This window comes from Gadus chalcogrammus, chromosome 18, assembly GCF_026213295.1.
Source record: "Gadus chalcogrammus isolate NIFS_2021 chromosome 18, NIFS_Gcha_1.0, whole genome shotgun sequence".
In the NCBI taxonomy this organism is placed as follows: Eukaryota; Metazoa; Chordata; class Actinopteri; order Gadiformes; family Gadidae; genus Gadus; species Gadus chalcogrammus.
In genome coordinates, this window is record NC_079429.1 from 18,931,746 (window position 1) to 18,954,588 (window position 22,843).

A 22,843-nucleotide genomic window follows, 5' to 3' on the forward strand; every position below is an offset into this window, starting at 1 on the left:
GAATGAGGCGTCTTTGCACATGGCACGTTCGGAAAGAGTGAGAGGGGGAGGGGTCGCGCTCACAGTCTCCAAGGCAAGCGCTGTAGACGCTTGAGCGGGAAACGGACCATTTTAACGCATATCGATATAAACGATATTGTCAAATCTTGTATCCCCTTGGAAATTATATCGATATATCGTACATAGCCGATATATCCTGCAGCCCTAGCTTACGCCTCAAAAGCCTTCACCGATACCCAAAAAAGATATGCGCAAATAGAAAAGGAGCTGGCTGCCATCATGTTTGGATGTGAAAAGTTCTACCAATACCTGTTCGGGCGAACATTCGAAGTCGAAACTGACCACAAACCCTTGGAGGTAATCATGAAGAAACCACTGGCCGAAACCCCAATGCGACTCCAGAAAATGCTACTTAGGCTTCAGAAGTACAACATGACAGTGAAGTACAAAAAAGGAAAGGAACTGTACGTAGCCGACGCCCTGAGCAGAAACTTCTTAAAAGAGACGGACGAAAATGAAAATAACGATGATGTACAAGTGTGCGCAGTCATGTGCTTGCCCATAGCACCAGAGCGACTACAGGAAATACGCACAGAAACAGAAAAGGATCCAACACTCACAGCAGTGAAGCAATTCATTCTCCAAGGCTGGACAAACAAATCAGATACGCCGGATGAGGCCAAAGAATGCTGGGACTACAAGAGCGAAATTACCATAGAAGATGGACTGATATTCAAGGGCAACAAACTAGTCATACCAACCACGCTGAGAAGGATGATGTTGAAGAAAATACACTCCAGCCACCAAGGGATCGAGAAAACAAAAAGATTTGCAAGAGACATCCTATTCTGGCCGGGGATGCAAGCACAGATCACAGACGCGATTTCAAAATGCGCAATATGCGACACATACAAGAGGCAGAACAGAAAGGAACCCATGATTGGACATGAAATACCCGCAAGACCATGGCAAAAAATAGCCACCGACATCTGCGAGCTTGATGGCGAACACTACCTCGTCTTGGTGGACTACTACTCGAACTTCATCGAGGTAAACAAACTGAACACCACAACAAGCCAAGCAGTCATCAACATCTGCAAGCAACAATTCTCCCGACACGGCATACCTGATGAAGTCTGCTCCGACAATGGCACTCAGTATTCCTCCACAGAATTCAAAACATTCAGCGAGGAATATGGATTCAAGCACACCACATCATCACCCACATACCCCCAATCAAACGGCAAAGCAGAAAAGGCAGTGCAAATAGTCAAAAACCTCCTAAAGAAAGCCAAAGCTGACAAGCAAGACCCCCACCTCGCCCTGTTGGATTACAGAAATACACCCCTGGATGGCCTACCCTCACCTGCGCAGCTGCTTATGGGACGCAGGACGAAGACGCGACTGCCCACAGCACAAAATCTACTAAAACCGAGAACGATGGAAGGAGTTCGGGACAGAATGCAGATCAACCAAGTCAGAAAAAAACACTTCTACGACCGAGGATCACGCACACTGCCAGCCCTCACCCCCGGAGACACAGTGAGACTGAGAGACGGCAAGCAGTGGAGGCCAGCTAAAGTGATACATCCAACACCCGAGCCACGATCATACATAGTGGAAGCAGACGGAAAACGGTACAGGCGAAACAGAAGGGAACTCATCAAAACGGCTGAAGATACCAGCGCAAGGGACACTCACACTGAACGGGAGAACAACAACTCAAATGAGAGACGACACACACTCAGAAAACCCAAACCCAGAGAAAGACTGAACCTGTAAGAAAGAAAAACTCACCCGATTAACATGTTATTCCCTTACAGGTTACAAAGAGACCGAATCAAAGACACTTAATGAATGAAAAAAAATAAAAAAAAATCGGAGAGAAAGAAGAACCGAAATGAACCCTTTGATATGCTTAATATTATTTCATTTACAGTTGGACTAATGTGATTAGTTCTTATGGTTTTACTGTTAGGTTTACTTTAATGGTTCCTGATATCTTATATGTTCGCCTAGGGTGTTCTACGGTTACTGAATGTTGATTTTCTTACTTCCTTGTAATTCAATCTTTAATGTTCAGAAAAAGGGAGATGTAATGATATACCGCGGCGCTAGAGGGCGCCGCCGCTTAACACAGGCGGTATGTATATATCCCGCGCTTCTTTGAAAATAAAGCAGTTTGTATTACGCAGGCACAGGAGTCAGTCGTGTCTCATTACAGTCTTAAATCCTCAGGGAGTTTATTCCAGCTATTTGTTGCATAGTAATTTAATCCTGCTTTCCCATGTTTCGTGTTTACTCTGGGGATAATTAACAGATTAGTCTCAGAAGATCTTAGTGGTCTAGAAGGCTTATGAAGTGGAAGCATATCGGTTAAATATTTTGGGCCTGAACCATGTAGGGATTTACAGGTTGGCAACATGATTTTAAAATCAATTCTCTGACCTACAGGAAGCCAATGTAATGATTTAAGAATTGTTGTAATACTTTCACATTTTTTGGTCTTTGTTAGAACTCTAGCAGCAGCATTCTGAACAAGCTGAAGCTTCCTTAGAGTTTGTTTTGGGAGACCTGTAAGGAGACCATTGCAGTAATCAAGCTTACAGATAAAGGCATGTACGAGTCTTTGGCGGACATGAGCCCTCTAAGTCTTGCTACATTTGTAAGGTGATAATATGCAGAATTGGTAACTGATTTGATGTGACTGTCGAAATGTAAACCTGAATCCATGATAACCCCTAGATTTCTGGCTTTGATTTAGGTTTTCAGGGACAGAGAGTGAAGGTGCTGGGTTACTTTAAGCCTTTCCGTTTTAGCACCAAATACAAATCTCGGTTTTGTCCTCATTTAGTTGAAGGAAATTTCGGCACATCCAATCATTCACTTGCTCAATGCACTGGCACAGCAGATCTATGGGCCGATAGTCATTTGGTGATAGTGATACATAGATTTGCGTCATCAGCATAGCAATGATGGTCAATATTGTTATTTTGCATGATTTACCCTAGTGGGAGCATGTAAATGTTGAATAAAGAGGGTCCTAAGATCGAACCTTGTGGGACTCCACAAGTTGGTTGATTCTGATGCAAAGTTGCCAATGGAAACAAAGTAGTTCCTATTTTGTAGGTAGGACCTGAACCAATTTAAGACTGTGCCTGAAAGCCCCACCCAGTTTTCTAACCTGTACAAAAGTATTGTAAGCTCTACACTAGTATCAAATGCAGCACTGAGGTCTAGTAACATTAGTATTGAGGTTTTGCCAGAATCTGTGTTAAGACGGATGTCGTTTACAACTTTAATAAGGGCGGTCTCGGTGCTGTGCAGGGGTCGAATCCTGATTGGAAGTTGTCATAGCAACCAGTTGATGCCAGGAAGTGATTAAGTTGCTGGAGGACGACTTTCTAAATGATTTTACTAGCTTAGCATTTGGCGTTGAGGGAACTTGTTGATTCACTTTGGTATGTTGTTTTGGCTTAGCGCAGACTCTGTGCCAGTGAGACGCAGCAGGAACTGTCTCTCTTGTCCAGCTTCGGGAAGGATACAGTGTAGCTTTGATCATCTTGTTGTGTATTTGTCTGAGTTAGCGCAGCAAACTCACCCATCGGCACTGTATCCTGGAAGAGTCCTTTGCATTTTTCTAATGCTGCTAGTCTCGTTTCAAATAAAGCCACTGTGTCACAGTTTGGTGCAGTCTGTGCATTTTCCAGTCTCCGTGCCTGAGATATCCGAGAACAGAGGCATGATGGCGATAGGAAAGTCCAAGGCATTTGATGCGGTCTGATCCGGGAGTCATAAAAGGTGACGAAATGTCTTGTTGAATCGAGTGATGGAGGTCGACGGAAACAAACTATATATTGTCAGGTATTATGATCATGAAATAAAAAAATAAAAAGTAGATCTGAACGATGAATTAAGTAGTGTTTTCCAATGCCTAGCGGAGCTTCGGGAAACATGACCCCTCTCTCTGCTGCCTCTTATCTCCAGTTTAGCAGGACAAGAATTCGTACCTCTATGAGCTAAAGCATATTCATCCACCCTCACGGCGGCATTGTCCTCCCCAGTCATCGGACTAGGGAGGACGCTGGCGCTCTCTGTTTCGTCGCTTCTCCAGTCGAGCCAAAACAAGTGTTTTGTTTTTTTAAATCGTTTTAATCTTTTAACTTTTCACTATCCACGTCCGACCAGTGGACCTTTTCAAATCTAGCGGTTGCCTATCTGTTGCTGCTAGCACACTACCTGCAGTGTACTTTTTCCCACGTTGCCGCCGGCACCACTATGTTGAGGTACTCCGTCAACCAGCTGATGAATGTCAAAAATGTCTTCACCCCACTGGACATTACAGTGATTAAACAACTTGGACTTCTCTTCCGTCGGCGCTATATCCACAGAGGCTCCTGAAGAAAGTTCCTCAAACCACAGAAAAGTCCTGCCATCCCGGCTCTCTGGTCAGTGACGCGAGTTGTCGCACCTCACACACGTCATCAGAGCATTGTCTCCTACTGGATAAGTTTGGGCAAGTCATGGCAATACCTCTCAGGGAGCTGGATGGAAAACGTGGAGTGGACTCTAATCTGCTACGACCACTGCCAAGATTTGTTGCTTCATCCAGCAGAAAAATTTAGCTTTTTAATGCCGAATCAATCAGCAACAAATCCTGCCTTATACATGATCATATACTGGATCAATGTCTGGATTTTATGCGCATCACAGAGACCTGGCACCAACCAGATACTTTATCCTCCTTAAATGAGAGCTGTCCCCCAGGATATAGATACCTCCAGAAAGCTGCAGTACAGGTCGTGGTGGCGGCCTGTCAGTCATCCATCGCACTGATCTGGAGTTATCTCTGCAGCCCATGCCTGATCTCTCATTTGAATGCCTTAGCTTTTAAATGTAAGCCCCCTTCATCGGTGCAGTTCCTCCTTATTTACTGACCACCAAAACCGAACACATCTTTCATCCCCGAGATGTCAAATCTCCTCACAACTTTCTGCACATCCTCTGTCGACGTTATCATTTTAGGTGATATGAACATCCACGTCGACACCCCCTCCTGCCGCTTTGCTGCTAACTATTGGACTGCTTTAATTTAAAGCAACTTGTTGATGTCCCAGCACACACCACGGGGCACACTTTGGATCTGGTCATCACAAACTATCTAATGCGGGCACAAACTTCCGTGCCCGACAGCGGACAAAATAAAACAGTGGAAGCTATATAGCTACGCTTGCTCTTACCTGAACGTGCAGAAAGTAACCACCAAGGGTAGCAACAAATATGATATCTTTAACAAAAATTGACAAAAGGTACAAGTGTGCCAGCGTCTCTGCTCAGATGAGAGAGTGTGCCACCATCTTCCACTTGGCTTTATATGTGTGGGGGCTGCGCCAACAATCAGGGCGAGCCATAAAGCAACCTGCAGCCACAATGCTCCGCCTCCAGGAGGTGATTGATATGATTGAGTGCCGGAGGCAAAAGCAAGACATTAGTGCAAAACAAACAAAAACAGCACAAGACCCAGCACTACCACGTAACATGCGCCATTAACACTCAGTCACTGAGGCGGTTCCTCTTGTCTTGCTGGATGTTTTGCCGTCCTGTCAGAGGTGCTGCACACCTTTAGATGATACCAGTACTGATCTTCTCCATGTTGACGCCAGCTGGGACACTTTGGGACAATCGGTCGTACTTGAACCCTCCCTCTACATTCTGAGTGTGAAGACGGTTGTGGGCGCTGGATAGTTTGGATCTCGGTTGGTCCGTTAAGGAAGTTATAATCACAAATAGCAATATCTTAGTATATAAAGGCTATCGCTTATAGAGTAATGCCAATTCAGTTACACGCTACTTCCCTCGAATGACTTCAAATGTTGCAGTTATTCTAAAGTGCTCTCCTCCCCTCAAGCGGTCACATGACAAAGATATATGGTCAGTTAAACAATCTGTTAGAAAGAATTAACGCATTTCCTACAACAACCTCAGGCTTAATGGCTTAATTTACACTGACCAGCGGGACAATACAGTGAGAAAAGATAGCTCGTAATGGTCTTTAGCTCTTGGGGTATGTAAAGCAGGATAATCAGAGACTTCCTGTAAAGGGGAGCGATACAAATTCAAAGAATTTAATTCTAGGCTGTGCTTTATTAAATTGCTATCACATAATTTATTACATTAGCATGTCATGATATCCAGTCAAATGTCAAACAAACATTTATGAGCTGCTTCATAACTGAAGCCATATAAATAGTACACCCTTAATAGGACTTTTCATACTTTTCTAGTATTAAGATCCTCAAAATCTGAAAAAAGGGAAATAGATATAAAAGGTATAAATATCAGAGACCTGCCTTGACAATAAATCCTACTAACCTTTAACCCCATTTGGTTTTCAACATTAACCTTGGACATCATTGAGTTTAGCTCTGTTTTAACAACAAATATAAATTATTCTCCAAAGGCTTAATATTAAGAAACCCTTCTGGTTCTCCCACTCTTGGTTCCTTCTGGAGCTTTTTCCGTTTGGATTAGAGTTTCTTCAAACTGTGATTTAGGGCTGTACAAATAAGATGGACAGGACCGTGTCTCTCTCTCCTCTACTGTAGCCATGAGCCCTTGAAGACCGTCACCTCACTCACCAGCAGTGTTTCAAACCACAAACATTAGTGAAAGAAAAACACATTGAGATTTATGATTAAAGTATTCCTCATATCTTTGATCCATAAACCTCCCATTATTTATTTTAAGTGTAATGTCTTAAATAAACCTAAATAAATTAATAACTGAGTCTGATCTCATTCAGACTGGGTTCTCCATCACAGTCTTCATCCTAGACTGGGATCTCCATCGTCTCATATGAACTGTAGCCAGTGAACATGCAGATCTCCATCCCAGTCTCAATCCAAGACTGGGATCTCCATCTCAGACCGGGATCTCCATACCAGTCTGAGCTAACTCATTAAACCATGGCTACAGCATTGCTTCCCTTGCGTTGGTGTTCTCTGTGAAGATGGCATGTATGCAAGGAGTAGGAAAACTACAAGATCCATTTGAGTCATTTGTGGAAATGTTCCCAAGAATTTTTCTCATATGATTGGTTTCCAGGTGGGGATGTTTGTCTGGAAAATGTCAATGAAACACACACACATCACATAGGATGTAATTCCCCACAAAATCGTTTTCCAGGACTGTCCGTCCATGTCTCCATCTCCATGGCTACAGTTCATAATAGACCTCTCCATGGCTACAGTTCATATGCGACGTCTTCATGTCCACTGGCTACAGTTTATAAGAGACGTCTCGATGGCTACAGTTCATATGAGATGTCTCCATGGCTACAGTTCATATGAGACGTCTCCATGGCCACTGGCTACAGTGATATTGTCGAGAGCTGATCTTTGTGGTCCTGATAAAAAAAGACAGAAGATCCAATTAGCATTATTTATGATATAGTACATTATATCAAATATGATATAGTGCAATGTCAAATATGATATGGTTCATCGTGTAATTTGACCTTCAGAAATGTCTGAATGGAGTATTGCTGGGAGATCTTACCTGCGTACTTCAGAACAAGGTTTTGCTTTTCTGTAGCCAGAGAAGGGAATTAAAAAGCAATAAGACAACAATAAATAAGAAGACATTTGAAGAACACAATAATTTAACATTCTAGGTTTTTATGAACAACCATTTACAGGATTATTGAAAATACTTTGTAGCTCATTTAGCAGAAAGCATGATATTCCCTAATGGCAAATGTTTGTTTCTCTCTAAGGAATCACTTACCGCATCACTAAACAATCGCTCAAAATGGCAGACGGCTTCGTTCGAATATCAAGACAAAAACAACCACAATAAAGACACAACAGCAAAAACCATGCAAAGCAAACCAGCGAACGACATGCTGGGAGGAGGTGCAACACAGAGAGCAGAGAGCTACAGCTGCAGGGAACACAACAAGCCAAGCAATAAAGCAACAACCAGACATGAGAAGGAAATCCATCTGAATATTAGGACACCAAAACCAAAAGGAACCACATTCCACAGTACTGCAACAGTGGCAGCTTAGACTAAGGCACAACGGAGAGCGTGCTGCTTTAGATGTGTTGGAGACACTAGTGGTTAATTTCACCCTATGGCACCTCATATACACGATATTTTAGGACAGGGGTCCCACAATCTTTCTTAAAAAAAGGGCCAGGTCAAAATGATCGACCTACATTAAAAAATGCTAAACATATATTTATTTATATATACTGAGTAAATATTCTGATGACTTGCACTGAATGGAGTCCGCCAGGGTTGCATCGTCCGGACAGTAGCTGCTCGTAGCTAGTCTCAAGCAAGCTTCCAAATGTCCTTCCATCATGGTGGAATGTATTTAGACTTAATGTGGGAAAAGGCTGACTGGCAAAAAATAAGTAGAGCCAAATAATGCAGTCAAGGAGGTAGCAAATTTGCTCATGTTTGGATACTTTTCCTACTTTTCCTCTTTGAGTATTTCCCAAATTGTCCATGAGCCCTCGACTTAAACTCAATATCAACTTGTACTGTAAAAATCTCATCCTCCACTGCAGACATGTTCAGGTGAAACAGTGCCGTTTGATGCGAGTGCATCAACCTCAACATCTTCCCTAAATGGATAGCTCATAAATGTAGCATTTGGCTCGAGTAAAGCTAGGTCTTGAAACCATTTGTCAAAGTCTAACAGACAATTTTTGTCAATGAAGTGGTAAATGTCGTAGGGATGATCCTTTTTTTTTTTTTATTGAAAAAAATAATTGGAATGTCTCCCAATCTATCCGCACAACCTTTTCGATCGATCGGTCGATCGCGATCAACGTATTGGGCACCCCTGTTCTATGATATTAAAGTCAGGCCAAGACATATTGATAAAAAAAACGAATGAACAAATTGGCAAGCCTCAACAGAGATGACCCAGCTAGTGTGAGCTTTAGCAGAAAGTGGAACAGGTGACATGATGTTCCTGTTGCAGGACTGAGGATAGCCCCGATACGGAGCTGTGTTCAGAGGCACAGAGTGATCTCCTTGATACGGTTTGGAGCGCTTCACTCAAACAGATGAGTGTTCAGACACAGGTCTCCTGTTCAGACACAGCTCTCCTGTTTAGGTCTCACCTTCTTCCTGGCCTGCAGCAGCTCCTGGTAGCAGCTGGAGCGGAGGAAGCGGCTGTACGAGTCGCTCTTCATCAGCTTGTAGATGTGCTCCTGCAGGGGGAACAGAAGGGAGGATCTCCTTCAAACTCTGTTGTTCACCGTTTCTCTTTGCTTTGTTTAAAGGAACAGAAAGTGAGCGGGTGACAGCGGACATTCGTTGGGATCACCTGTGCGTCCTCAAAGGTGTAGCGGCCGGGGTCTTTGATATTGTGGGTGGTCTTGGCATAGCTTTTGGAATCCACGTTGATGGCACTTGGTGCCCCCGGGGCCAGGAACTCCTGCCAGATGTTGTGGACCAGAGTCGCTACTTCTCTGACGGGCCGCTTCTTCAGCTCCTGCACCGCCAGCCAGAACCTGAGCAACAGTCCAGCGCTCATTGTGTGAACACATGATGAATGGAGGACTTATTGAGCCTTCTAAGACCGTATTCAACCACAACAGGAACCAGTGGAGATCAGGAGGGCCTCACCAGGCTAACACATCCTAGCTCCTAGCATAGGGAGGGTCTCACCAGGCTAACACATCCTAGCTTCTAGCATAGGGAGGGTCTCCTAGCTCCTAGCATAGGGAGGGTCTCACCAGGCTAACACATCTTAGCTCCTAGCATAGGGAGGGTCTCAGGAGGCTAACACATCCTAGCTCCTAGCATAGGGAGGCTCTCACCAGGCTAACACATCCTAGCTCCTAGCATAGGGAGGGTCTCAGGAGGCTAACACATCCTAGCTCCTAGCATAGGGAGGGTCTCACCAGGCTAACACATCTTAGCTCCTAGCATAGGGAGGGTCTCCGGAGGCTAACACATCCTAGCTCCTAGCATAGGGAGGGTCTCCTAGCTCCTAGCATTGGGAGGGTCTCACCAGGCTAACACATCCTAGCTTCTAGCATAGGGAGGGTCTCCTAGCTCCAAGCATAGGGAGGGTCTCACCAGGCTAACACATCCTAGCTCCTAGCATAGGGAGGGTCTCAGGAGGCTAACACATCTTACTTCCTAGCATAGGGAGAATCTCAGGAGGCTAACATATCCTAGCTCCTAGCATAGGGAGGGTCTCACCAGGCTAACACATCCTAGCTCCTAGCATAGGGTCTTGAAGTGTTGTTTTCATGACCAACCTGAGGTTCTCTGAGCTGAATTCAGACTCCAAGAACTTGAGGAACTGTTCTCGACCGGCCGGATCCTTCAGAACCTCGTTGAAGCCAAATCCCCATCGCCGCACTCTCTGTTGCCCTGGCTCTTTACTACACACACATCACAGACACATTGGCACACACACACTAATGTCAAGCTATGATATGAGGATATTGTCTGGACCCTGTGCTCTACATGTCATTGTGATGTGCACCGTGTCTTTTGACGGGGCCAAAAGGCTCCTTGTTGGGCAATGCCTCAGCCGTCTGATTGTAACGCTGTAACGACAGGCCTGAGCCACATCCACACGGCGTTGCATCCCACGTGGATAAAGTTGAAAAGGGTTTTATTAAATTATACAACAATATTAGCAGAAGCGAGCTCCATGTGGTCTGGGCACGCAGAGATCTCCTCCTGAGCGGAGGTAGAGTGCGTGTTCATGGGGGCGTGACCTGGTCTCCAGCTCCCAGCAGGTGGTGTCGTCAGAGGTCCAGGGGTTGGAGGGCTCCGGGGAGGTGAAGCAGGGGTCGTACTCCGTGTACTGCTGGCTGTAGCTGATCAGGCTAAGGGGAGCAGAGGACGTGTTCAGAGGCTTTGGATTGAGCCCATTCAGTGTTCATGCATGGTGCCGTTTTTTTGTCCTTTGTCAGGTTGATAACACATTGTGATGATGAGAGTAAAGGACGAGTCAGGATCCAGTGAGGACCCCTGAGGTGAACAAAGGGGTTACCTGTCTGCTGCCTTGGACATCTTTAACCGATGTCTCTCCAGCTGGGCCTGCCAACATAGAATCTGATGAAAACACAAAAAAGGAAACAGAGTAAATAGAGGTGCTGTCAGGTTGAAGGGAAGAGGCCGAAGGTCCCAAGTACCGTACTTTATCATTGCTTTAATCAAATGAGGAAACTCTGTTCCTTTATTCCATGAGCCCGTATCAGTGTGGGCCTTGCCTGTTGCCGTAGCTCCTCCTTCGTTGGCTCTTTGGTCTCTGGTGTAGCAGTGTTCACAGGACTGTGACAGCCAACGTCGTTCTGCAAGCCATACACTGACTGGGACCACGCCCACCCACAGAACAATGGTGGAGGACCACCGCCAGAAGATGGGGGGGGAGGTGGCAGGAGGAGAGAGAAAGATGGCGTTAAGGTGGCAGTGTGAACACCCTGCCCTCTTACTCTCTTGTCTGGCTCCCTCTCTAGATCCCCAGAGGGAGGGCGTTAAGGTGGTCAAAGGAAAAAATGAAGGAAACATAATTAACAAATGAAACAAAATGTCCCCTAAAATTCATATTGTGGAACAACCAACCCAGTTTTTTTGTCTCATATTTTTGCTGGTTATTATCTGATTATTTGGGATTTCAAATGTTCAGTATTGAGACTCACCCTCCTGGTTTTACGCGGTTCTTTCATCCGAGAGGATTTCTTGATGTCTGTCTCTGTGGTGTTGACGCAGCCCGGCTTGAGGGGAACAAGAGGAGAGGGTGAGGAGACGACGTTCACGTGAATAGCATCCATTAAAACGCTGCAGGTCAGAAAGCTATCATTTGAGGATGAAATGGCCGAGCCATCCGTCAGCAACTAGTGGCTGTAATTAGCCTCGAGGATCTGTTCAGAGCATCTCTTCTCTGGGAAGAGATGTTCCCTTTGGGGAATCCATCTCACCTGTCACTCACAGGAGAGTGACATGTTAGCCGTGTCAAAGGCAGACAAACGTAGCTCTAATATACATCAGCCTTAACTGACTGCATTGAGCAGCACCTGCACTAGCATTGGTACAGCTAGCAGAGGGTACTGTTAAATATGCAATGGATAGTTGGATTGTTGTCTGCCCCATGCCTTAGGGGGCGCTCTACGGCACCTGTTAAGTGTAACTTGTAACATTGTGTGTTAAAATGGATATCAATGTCCAGTACTACAAGATACTCTTATATTATATTACGAACATAATAGGTTAGGTCCAAAAACCTCATGAACATACACAAACATTTTTCAGACATTTCTTTTACGTTCTTTTGAGACAATTGACTTAAAAAAGTAAGTATAATAGGGTTAAAAACATATTTCTCAGTTCACAGACATGTTCGCAGCACTGATTAGCAATTCCTTCCATCACACTGGATGTGAATGAGATTATCCAGCTAAGGCCTCTCACCACAGGCCGGTGGACGTCCCAGAAGGCCCTCTCCTGGCTGTCCAGAACCTTCCTCTCCACCTTGTCCCTCTTCTTGTCTACCCTGAGCAGGGGCAGAAGCAGAGAGGATGTGTTCCGTGACGTGCTGAGGTCGGCTCTGTGTTTGTGGGAAGGCAGATGGTTGGTCCGACCTACTTAGCTTGTGCTTCTGCTTGCATGAAGATGAACTCCCATTTACGGGCATAGGCCCTCTGAAGTCGAGCTAAACTCTCCTGAATGACACACACACACACACACACACACACACACACACACACACACACACACACACACACACACACACACACACACACACACACACACACACACACACACACACACACACACACACAAACACTGATTTATTCCTTGCGAACAATATGAACAATTCTAACAAATTCAATACAAACTATCTGGAGAGAGGTAATTGGTAACACATTTAAAGAAGGGTACAGTAACGAACTTTTAACTCATGGTCTAGTAATCATTTACTAACGATGTTAATAAGGTTGCGTTCATGTTAAGTATGGTATTTATTTATACAAGATTGAATAGGGTAAGGGTTTTTAGAAGGTAAGGGTTAGTGTTAACCCTTACCCTATCATATAATTTGTAAATTAACGCCACAGTTAACATGAACCCCATCAGTCAATTATTACTAGACCATTAGTTAGCAGTAAAATAAATGATACTTACTTCTGCATTAGCTAATGTTGATTAATGATTAATTATTCTATCCTTATTGTGTTACCAAGACATCGTGAATGTGAATTTATTAGAAATGCAGGTAACATCTTGCATGAGAATGTGTTTGTATTCAAATATATATCTTTGCATACTTTTTAATATATTCCCTACTTTCTGTATTAACTATAAGAAAGATATGAAGTTATATCTTCATATCCTTTCTGATAAAATGTATCTTTATATATGAACTATAGAAGACAAAAGCCGCCAACATGACCTAATGATGCTGAAGAGCTGTCAGATGGTGAGGGGGGGCAGCTACATCATAGCCTACTGTCAGATGGTGAGGGGGGGCAGCTACATCATAGCCTACTGTCAGATGGTGGGATCATAGCCTACCGTCAGATGGTGGGATTATAGCCTACTGTCAGATGGTGGGATCATAGCCTACTGTCAGATGGTGAGGGGGGGCTGCCACATCATAGCCTACTGTCAGACGGTGGGATCATAGCCTACTGTCAGATGGTGGGATCATAGCCTACTGTCAGAAGGTGGGATCATAGCCTACTGTCAGATGGTGGGATCATAGCCTACTGTCAGATGGTGGGATCATAGCCTACCGTCAGATGGTGGGATCATAGCCTACTGTCAGATCGCGCAGCAAGATGGCTTGCAGCGCGCTACATGATAGCCTACCGCTTCGTAGTCGGCCAGCTCCAGCCTGGCCTTGTTCTGCATGGTCCTCTTGCACAGGTAGACGGCTGGGCCCCGCCGCATGGAGAGGACATGAAACAGAGAGGACACCTCTGAGCTACGAGAGGAGACCTCTGGGCTATGAGAGGAGACCTCTGGGCCATGAGGGAGAGGACCTCTGAGCTACGAGAGGAGACCTCTGGGCTACGAGAGGAGACCTCTGGGCCATGAGGGAGAGGACCTCTGAGCTACGAGAGGAGACCTCTGGGCTACGAGAGGAGACCTCTGGGCCATGAGGGAGAGGACCTCTGACCTCTGAGCTACGAGAGAGAGGATACTGGAGGATACTGGGCTCTTTGATTACATTCTCTTCAAACTCTTCTTTATTCATCATTATTCAATTAAACACATGGCTGTGTTTTCTGTTCTCCTGACCCGATTCAAAGGAAGACCTTTGTTAGCTTGCTCTTGGGGACGTTCACTTTGGGTTTGTATCGGTTGTCTCTGGCCAAAGGGACTGAAAAGATCTAGCAAGGTAGATTGGTAGAATAAGAACACATGCAATGTTTTTAATTATTTAAATCATCTACATAGTGTAATCTATCTCTCCTCTGACTCTTAACAAACCCTGGGAATGTTGAAATGTTTTTCTCCCGTGCAACCTATTAAAGGCACCCAGTGCAACTTTATGTAAACATTCAATGAAAAATAAACATTCAATTTCTAGTCTTTTTTACACGTAGTAAGTTTCAATAACTCCATACCATTACATATCGACATTCAAGGAGCAAAGATGAGACGTCGCTGTGTGGTGAGAACTGATAGAAAATCGTAAACAACAACAATCGCCGGTGGGGAGAAGCCATTTTTCCATTGACTGGAAGCCTGCTTTATTTATTGTAGGTTACAAAAAATAAAGAAAATGGCGGCATTGTTGTTGTTATCGATTTTCTATCAGTTCTCACCACACAACAACGTCTCATCTTTGCTGCTTGAATGTCGGTATGTAATGGTATGGAGTTATTGAAACTTACTACGTGTAAAAAAGACTAGAAATTGAATGTTTATTTTTAAGCCTCGAAAGTTGCACTGGGTGCCTTTAATAAAATCAGTTTCCATCTGCTAATGTTTTTTATACCTCACATACATGAGGTATAACTCATATACACACATATATATATATATATATATATATATATATATATATATATATATATATATATATATATAGATATATATACACACACACATACATACGTACACACAAATATTTATTAATGGTGGCATTCCGTCCAGTCTGTTGACAGTTCAAAGCAGGCGATTTTATTGACCATTCAATGGAGTATTTTATACAATCCTTTCACATAGTGACTGACCTATAACTTCAATACAAGGTAGATGAAAAGTGTAATTGAAACTAATTCTGCAGTACAATACAAACCATTGCAGTCTCTCACCATAATCTGTGTTCTCTGGCTCCCAGCAGTTTGAGGGCCAGAAGTATGGAGTCTGATGGCAGAGAGAGAACCAACGGACGAGGAGAGAAACAAACTAACAAGTTGAATGGCAGCAAGGAGTTAGTGGACAAACACTTTTTAGTTTCCTATTTCCTTTTTACTACTCTCTGCTGGCCTCGGTGTCCATACAGAACGACTGTCTGTCTGTCTGTTGCATCAGGACAGGTTGGGGCTGGGAACACGAGCCTCACCTGGAACCGGTAGAAGGTGCCGTCGTCCTTCAAGGACAGGACGTGGTCAGAGATGGGGAAGAAGTAGCCGTGAGCAGCCATCAACGTTCCCAGATGAAGAGCCTCGACTAGAGAGAGAGAGAGAGAGAGAGAGAGAGAGAGAGAGAGAGAGAGAGAGAGAGAGAGAGAGAGAGAGAGAGAGAGAGAGAGATACAATTACATCCCGTTTAACTACATTTCTGTACGTACAGAAAGTAGTCTCACAAATCAGAATTTAGAGAAATAATCTAAAGTCCTATGGCAGACAAATTCAAATCTGGATGAATAGGGCTTTTCACCGTATTTGCTTCAAATGAGTTTTAATTAACGTTTGCCAGTGAAAAGATAAGCAAAAGCATACTGTTTGGATGCGAACGTTCTAAGAAGAAGTGACTGTAAAGGTTTCAAGTCCACATGGTGTTGAATGGCCACTGGGGTAATCCCTCTTCTGACTCCAATCTCTCTGCATGCAAACAGCAAGACGGGACCAGACTTGGGTGGGCAGCAGGTGATTCTCACAAGCCTCAATTTAGTGTTGGGGGTCTGTGGGAATGTATGGCTGACGGCTGGTTTAAACAGCCTCACTAGGCCGAGTCTGATTGGACTCCGGGTCAGGTTGCACACCTATGGTGCATTTAGTTGTCAGTGTGCACCAGGTTAATCCAGCCATCACTAGTGTTGAAAAATAAATCCTAATAAAATTAATAGGGAAAAGCTAAAGCGCGTGTCGCCAAGTCACCAGCCTTAATGGTGAGTGACTCTGAGTGAGTGGCTGATATTCCACTCCACTAATGACACTGCTCTGATTGGTCCCCAGGTCACTGAACACCAGCCATCACATCAGCTTCAGTACAACAGGAACAGTCGACAGTCTCTCACCTGGATCCTCCATGTTTAGATGTGTAAGCATCCACTGGACAATGTCTGACCCTGAAAAACCCAGGTATTAATGGTTACATCACATTGTTTCATAACATCCATTTCCCCAGCACCACCACTGTTTTCTATTGGCAGAACATCATGGAGAGAACACTTCTGAGTGCAGGGATGGGGACATCTATTCATCTCAGTGTCAGGTTGACCTGAAATATGTATATTATATAAATGTTTTTAAAGTGATGGACAAAAGGAACTAAAAATGTAAAATGACCATCTCACTGGGGGTTGTATCCACTCAACATAGATAGCTTGTGTTTATTTTTATATTCTATTCTATTCCATCATATTATAAGTATATTAAAGGAACAGTGTGTAGAATTGATTGGCATCTAGTGCAACAGACTTGGCAGAAAAGTGTAATAATAATCAGAGTGTAATCCCATGAAAATAAGACCCTACCATACTGATATTCAGTATGGTAGGGTAGGGGTCCCCAACCTCTGTGACCTCACAGCTGACTACAGGCATACCCCTCGTTACTATTATTTCTAAAATCCAAAATGACTTAATAATGAACTTTTTCTGTTCTTTCATTTTTTACATGTTTGCCAACAACGACTTCATCTAGCAATTATCAAAAAATAATATTTCCACGGCCACAGTCCACAGCGCAGGGTATAGCAGCTTTTAGTTCTGGGATGTAGGAGGCGCTGCAGACAGTAATGAAGAGAGAGATGTTCATTAAGACGTATGATGATGCGGATCATCACATTGTTTTGTTAACTCTTCTTGCTGTCACTATTTGATGATATTACGACACCACAAATCCTCGCCAATTCATGACATCCCCCATCCCCCCGTTGTAGCTGAGGCTTTCAGGGTGTCTCAGGTGTCAACCAGGGGTGTTCGGCCCCCTGTATTTCTCCCACTGAGCCCCCCCTTCTCTCCTCTACTCACCCATGAAGACGAGCAAACTCTGTGCTTCTATGAAACATCCTATGTATTCAGACTTTGCAGTGATGCTGGAATTTTTCTTTAATCCAAGTGTAAGACAGTGTAGTCAAGGGCAGTTTGCAGATGAGGGGGCTATGATACTGTACATGGTTGTGCATTCTTTCATACATCAGGGGACATTTGTTTTTGAGGTAGTTCTTCCCTGTTTTATAACACTTATTCTGAGAAAGTTGGAATCCAAAAGGAAACTATTGATGCCACGTCGACTAAAAAAAGCCGGAAAACCAACGGAAAGGAAAAATGTGGGAATTTTTCACCTATTTTCAGATCCTTTTGTGCCTAAAGGGCTATTGGCGGCAACATATTCAGAGATGGTTCAGGATTCAGTGAGAACGCTGCAGCTGTGAGACAGGCTGAGATCTACTCCTTTGGCACGATAGCTCCACGTCAACGTAGCGCCTCTTTGAGCCCACCTGATGCCAGGACCAGGCTTCAGCTCCCTGGAGCAAACCAAAAGGACTAGAGGAAGAAGAAAGCAGACTGCCGATTTAGACCCCAGAAACAAGAAGCTAGGAGGCTGGGACAGGAGACAGGAGAACGGAGCACAGCAAGAGGGAGAGAGCTAGGGCCGTGGGGGCCCTGAGATCCTCAGGGGCCCAGAGGACTCAAGATGCTCAAGAAATAATGAAAAGTATAAAATTTGAAGATTGAAAAAGCCATGTGCGTGCCTGCCTGGCTGCGTGTGTGTTGCTGACCACAGGTAGTTGAGGCTACCTGCATCCATGCAGAACTCTGCATGGAGTTATGATTGTAGCTTATGTTACGCACGCACGCACGCACACGCACACACACACACACACACACTAGGGCTGTCAAAACGAACTTCGCTATTCGAATATAATTCGAATTTTTAAAATAGGAGAACATTCGAGTGCGGCAACTAACGTTCGAACTTTTTTTTTTTTTTTCGCGAGCAGAAACAGAGCTGGAAAGCATAACTCCTAAAAACTTAAAAAGCACTGTGTGGAATTTTTTGGGATTTCCATCGAGAAACGGGAAGATTACATCCAGAGAAACCGTCATTTGCAAATTATGCTGTACCTCGTTAAAGTACCACTCGACTACGAGCAACATGAGCGCACACCTCCATTCAGTGCATTACTACTCGAGTACGCAGAACAGTTAGCGGCTGAGGAAGAGCCACGGTCAAAACAGCCAAGAATAACATCGTTTTTGCCTCCCTCCTCATGTCGTTGTCGGCCAGCCTGGCGGCAAGAGACAATAACGAAAAAGCTGACTGAGTTTATCTGCAAAGATATGAGGCCAGTTAACATCTCGCAGGGGGACGGGTTTAAGGAGTTCATCCGCGAGATTGAGCCACGGTACACGTTCCCTCTCGTGGGACAATTACCAACAGAATTGTAAAGCTGTATGATACCACTAAAGAAAACATCCGTGAAATTATTAGTGGACAATCGATCGCCCTAACCACAGATGGATGGAAATCAGTGGCCACGGACTCATATGTGACGGTCACGGCACATTTCATAGACTGGGAAATGAAGGATATCGTTCTCCAAACGACAGAATTAAAAAAAAGCCACACTGCCGAGAATGTTGCCGAGCTTCTTCATTAAACATCATTGCTTGAATATTTCTGGCGTTATATCTTACCTATTTATATAAGTTTTGTATTGATTTGGTAAAACTTGTTGCAAATGTTACATAACAGATTTGGTTGACGTGCCCTCTAGTGGACGCGGGACGTAGGCTTAATAATAAGATGGTATCGGTGTATATAATGATATAAAAAAATAAATAAAAAATAATTTAATATTCGAATATTATTCGAATATTCAACATAAGAAGCATTAGAAATTCGAATATGATTTGAGGGGAGGATTGACAGCCCTAACACACACACACACACACACACACACACACACACACACACACCTCGACCCAAGCCATTAATACCTGCTCATGTTAATCCATTTGTGCACCGGTACATCTGTCGGCCCATCCTGTATCCTCTCCATCCTGATCGTCTTTCTCTGGTCTCTGATCCTCTTTCTCTGGTCTCTGATCCTCTTTCTCTGGTCTCTGATCCTCTTTCTCAGGTCTCTGATCCTCTTTCTCCGGTCTCTGATCCCCTTCTCCGGTCTCTGATCCTCTTTCTCTGGTCTCTGATCCTCTTTCTCAGGTCTCTGATCCTCTTTCTCTGGTCTCTGATCCTCTTTCTCTGGTCTCTGATCCTCTTTCTCGGGTCTCTGATCCTCTTTCTCTGGTCTCTGATCCTCTTTCTCTGGTCTCTGATCCTCTTTCTCTTGTCTCTGATCCTCTTTCTCTGGTCTCTGATCCTCTTTCTCTGGTCTCTGATCCTCTTTCTCTGGTCTCTGATCCTCTTTCTCCGGTCTCTGATCCTCTTTCTCCGGTCTCTGATCCTCTTTCTCTGGTCTCTGATCCTCTTTCTCTGGTCTCTGATCCTCTTTCTCCAGTCTCTGATCCTCTTTCTCTGGTCTCCTCCCCATCCATCAATCCAATCCTCTAATCCTTCCATTACCACCTCTGTAACATCTTTGTCTTCGACCCACTCTCTCCTACCCTGGTCCTACCAGACCATCGTACTTCATTTCATTTGTACAGAAGGTCTGGAACTTCCCAATTGACAAAAGTTCACTCACTTGGAGGCGGGTGTCTGTTGAAGTTTTAAAAAGATTGGATCTGCCCAGTGCCACTCTGGATCTGCCATAACCAATCGCATAGCGTTTGGTCGTGACGTGTGTCATGCGACGGGACCGGCTCCTTCACCACTAACGGAGCCAGCTGGAGAATCTAACTTTTCCCGAACCCGGTGGGGAGAAGCGCCACAACATCATGGCCACCAACAAAACTCTGCAAAGCTTGTTCTTGCTCCACCTTTAATTGATCGATATTCGGCAGCGATCCCACAACAGACCGAATAGCTTCTCTCGTATCCTTCTCCATTGTCTTCCTGGTCTTCCTCTGACTACAACTGAAACTGGCGCGCAACCTCGATGTCATCGTTCTCAGCCACTCCCTCTGTTCGCTGATTGGACCGACCAAAATCTGGCTTCCAAGGAACCCATGCATATGAAGCAGACCCAGACCTAGTACTGAGATGAAATGAAAATTGAGTGGAAGTAGGTAGGTGGGCGGTGCCAGGCTAACTTTCTCCTCCTCCACTTCAGAAACAGGAGTGGAATTCCAGTAGGTTCAGAACTCTGCTGCCAGATAACTCAACCATACCCGCTCCAGAGAACACATAACTCCCGTCCTCAAACATCTTCACTGGCTCCCAATACACCACCGAATTCATTTCAAGATCCTGCTCATCACCAACAAAGCCCACAATAACCGTGCCCCCCTCTACCTTACAGACCTCCAAAAGACCTCCAATCTGCCATAAAAAATAACCTAATTCAAAAGTCAACTTAAAACCCACCTCTTCAAGAAGCATCCCCACCCATATCACCTCGCTCTATCCCAAACCTTATTTTGAGATTTTCTGTATTTTGTTTTCTTGTTTTTCTTTTCTATAGGTATTCTCTATGACGATAAGTTACTTTGAGTGACCTCCAGAAAAAAAGTTCTATATAAATCCTATAAATTATTATTATTATTATTATTATTATTATTATTATTATTATTATTATTATTTTATTCCTGTAGAATAACTCTTGCAGTATTGTTGCACAGAAGCTCTATTTGTATACATTTAGAGATTGATCCATGGATCCAAACCACTGAACAATTTGACAAACCACTGACAAATATAAATTATTTAACAAAAATCAAACAAAGGGGGGGGTGCTTAAGCAGTCGCTTGTACCACTCATAGCCATAAACGGCCTTGCCTGTTACACATTATAGGAGAATCTTAAACTCTGAGTGAGTACCCTGCTGGCCTGAACAGCCTGTGGTGGTTAAACGTTTCCAGTATTTGTATTGCATGCATGCGATTTGCAATGATGGCCATCAATGGGAAAATAGCAATTGATCTTCGCTTGCACACAAACATTTTTGATACACCACAGGCAATCTATTAAATACTACATTATTTATGGTTTTCAAATCCGATCTGTAAAACATTTATGCAAAGTCAACTTCCGTCTCTAAAGGCTGCAACTAATAACCGTGATCATGTGTCTGGTTATGACTAGTGTTATGTGATTAGGTCTTATGATTCAGCCTTAATGTATTGCATCAACTATATATGAAACCAACACAATAATTAACAGTGGACAACATTATTTTCTTCTTCAACAGATTGTGATTCATGTGGTGTTAGGGTTAGAGCCTGGGTTAGAGCCTGTATCACTAGTGATGTTCTGGTGACAGTTGAATCTACAAACTATGATCAGTGCTGGCTCGGTGACAGAATCTATCTCCACCACGGTTACCGTCTCTCCTGTCCTCACTAGAGACCTTATGAAGGTTGTAGAGCCCATGAATTACCATACCATGAGCGTAGCGAGGCTGCGCAGAAGAGGCCCTACCTGATATGACGCTGGGGATCTTGGATAAAAAACTCTTCACAGTCCTGATGGGAATTCCATTCTTCTCCTCCTGCATACGAGCAACCACGTCTTCCATCTGAAAACAGGAATCAGAGATATTTCAGTATGATTATCATGTGCGGAGGATATTTCAGTATGGGTATCATGTACCAAAGATATTTTCGTATGAGTATCAGGTACCAAAGATATTTCAGTTTGAATATCATGTACCAGAGATATTTCATTATCATGTACCAAAGATATTTCAATATGAGTATCAGGTACCAAAGATATTTCAGTATGAGTATCATGCACCATAGATATTTCAGTATCATTTACCAAAGATTTTTCCTTATGAGTATCATGTACAACCATGAGGTCCTCTCTGCTCAGACAGACAGAGGGAGGAAGCTTAGCTTAGTGTGACTTCTGCTACGCCACTCCACCTTGGAGGCTGCTACACCACCTAGGAGGCTGCTACACCACCTAGGAGGCTGCTACACCACCTAGGGTGGTGGTGTTGAAGCCGTTTTTCATTTAAGTGTGTAGAGGATGATAACCTGTTGCTCCATGTGCTTCACGAGGCTGCTTCATTTTACCTACACACCCACACACAACACCTTATGGAGCATACAACTCCCCCCTGCCACCCAAGAACTCTGGCAAGGGTTACCATACCCAACTCAAACCAGACTCCCTCCAGGGTTACCATACCCAACTCAAACCAGACTCCCTCCAGGGTTACCATACCCAACTCAAACCAGACTCCCTCCAGGGTTACCATACCCAACTCAAACCAGACTCCCTCCAGGGTTACAATACCCAACTCAAACCAGACTCCCTCCAGGGTTACCATACCCAACTCAAACCAGACTCCCTCCAGGGTTACCATACCCAACTCAAACCAGACTCCCTC

At 44.1% G+C, this 22,843-nt stretch overlaps 1 protein-coding gene across 3 annotated transcripts in view; it reads right to left on the minus strand.

The window, feature by feature from the left end:
- Positions 1–6,040: 6,040 nt before the first annotated feature.
- Positions 6,041–22,843, minus strand: part of LOC130371522 (regulator of G-protein signaling 7-like) — a 28,448-nt gene continuing 11,645 nt past the window's right edge. For all 3 annotated transcript variants that reach the window (XM_056577329.1, XM_056577326.1, XM_056577328.1), the window contains exons 3-18: positions 21,928–22,024; positions 16,454–16,504; positions 15,557–15,663; positions 15,306–15,357; positions 13,852–13,916; positions 12,625–12,701; positions 12,451–12,532; positions 11,682–11,756; positions 11,253–11,351; positions 11,033–11,094; positions 10,755–10,865; positions 10,287–10,412; positions 9,344–9,530; positions 9,138–9,227; positions 7,558–7,587; positions 6,041–7,405 (exon numbers count right to left, since the gene is read on the minus strand). In XM_056577329.1, coding sequence (XP_056433304.1) covers positions 7,567–7,587; positions 9,138–9,227; positions 9,344–9,530; positions 10,287–10,412; positions 10,755–10,865; positions 11,033–11,094; positions 11,253–11,351; positions 11,682–11,756; positions 12,451–12,532; positions 12,625–12,701; positions 13,852–13,916; positions 15,306–15,357; positions 15,557–15,663; positions 16,454–16,504; positions 21,928–22,024 — 1,302 coding nt within the window. In that variant the 3' untranslated portion in view covers positions 6,041–7,405; positions 7,558–7,566. The remainder of the gene's footprint in view (positions 7,406–7,557; positions 7,588–9,137; positions 9,228–9,343; positions 9,531–10,286; positions 10,413–10,754; positions 10,866–11,032; positions 11,095–11,252; positions 11,352–11,681; positions 11,757–12,450; positions 12,533–12,624; positions 12,702–13,851; positions 13,917–15,305; positions 15,358–15,556; positions 15,664–16,453; positions 16,505–21,927; positions 22,025–22,843) is intronic.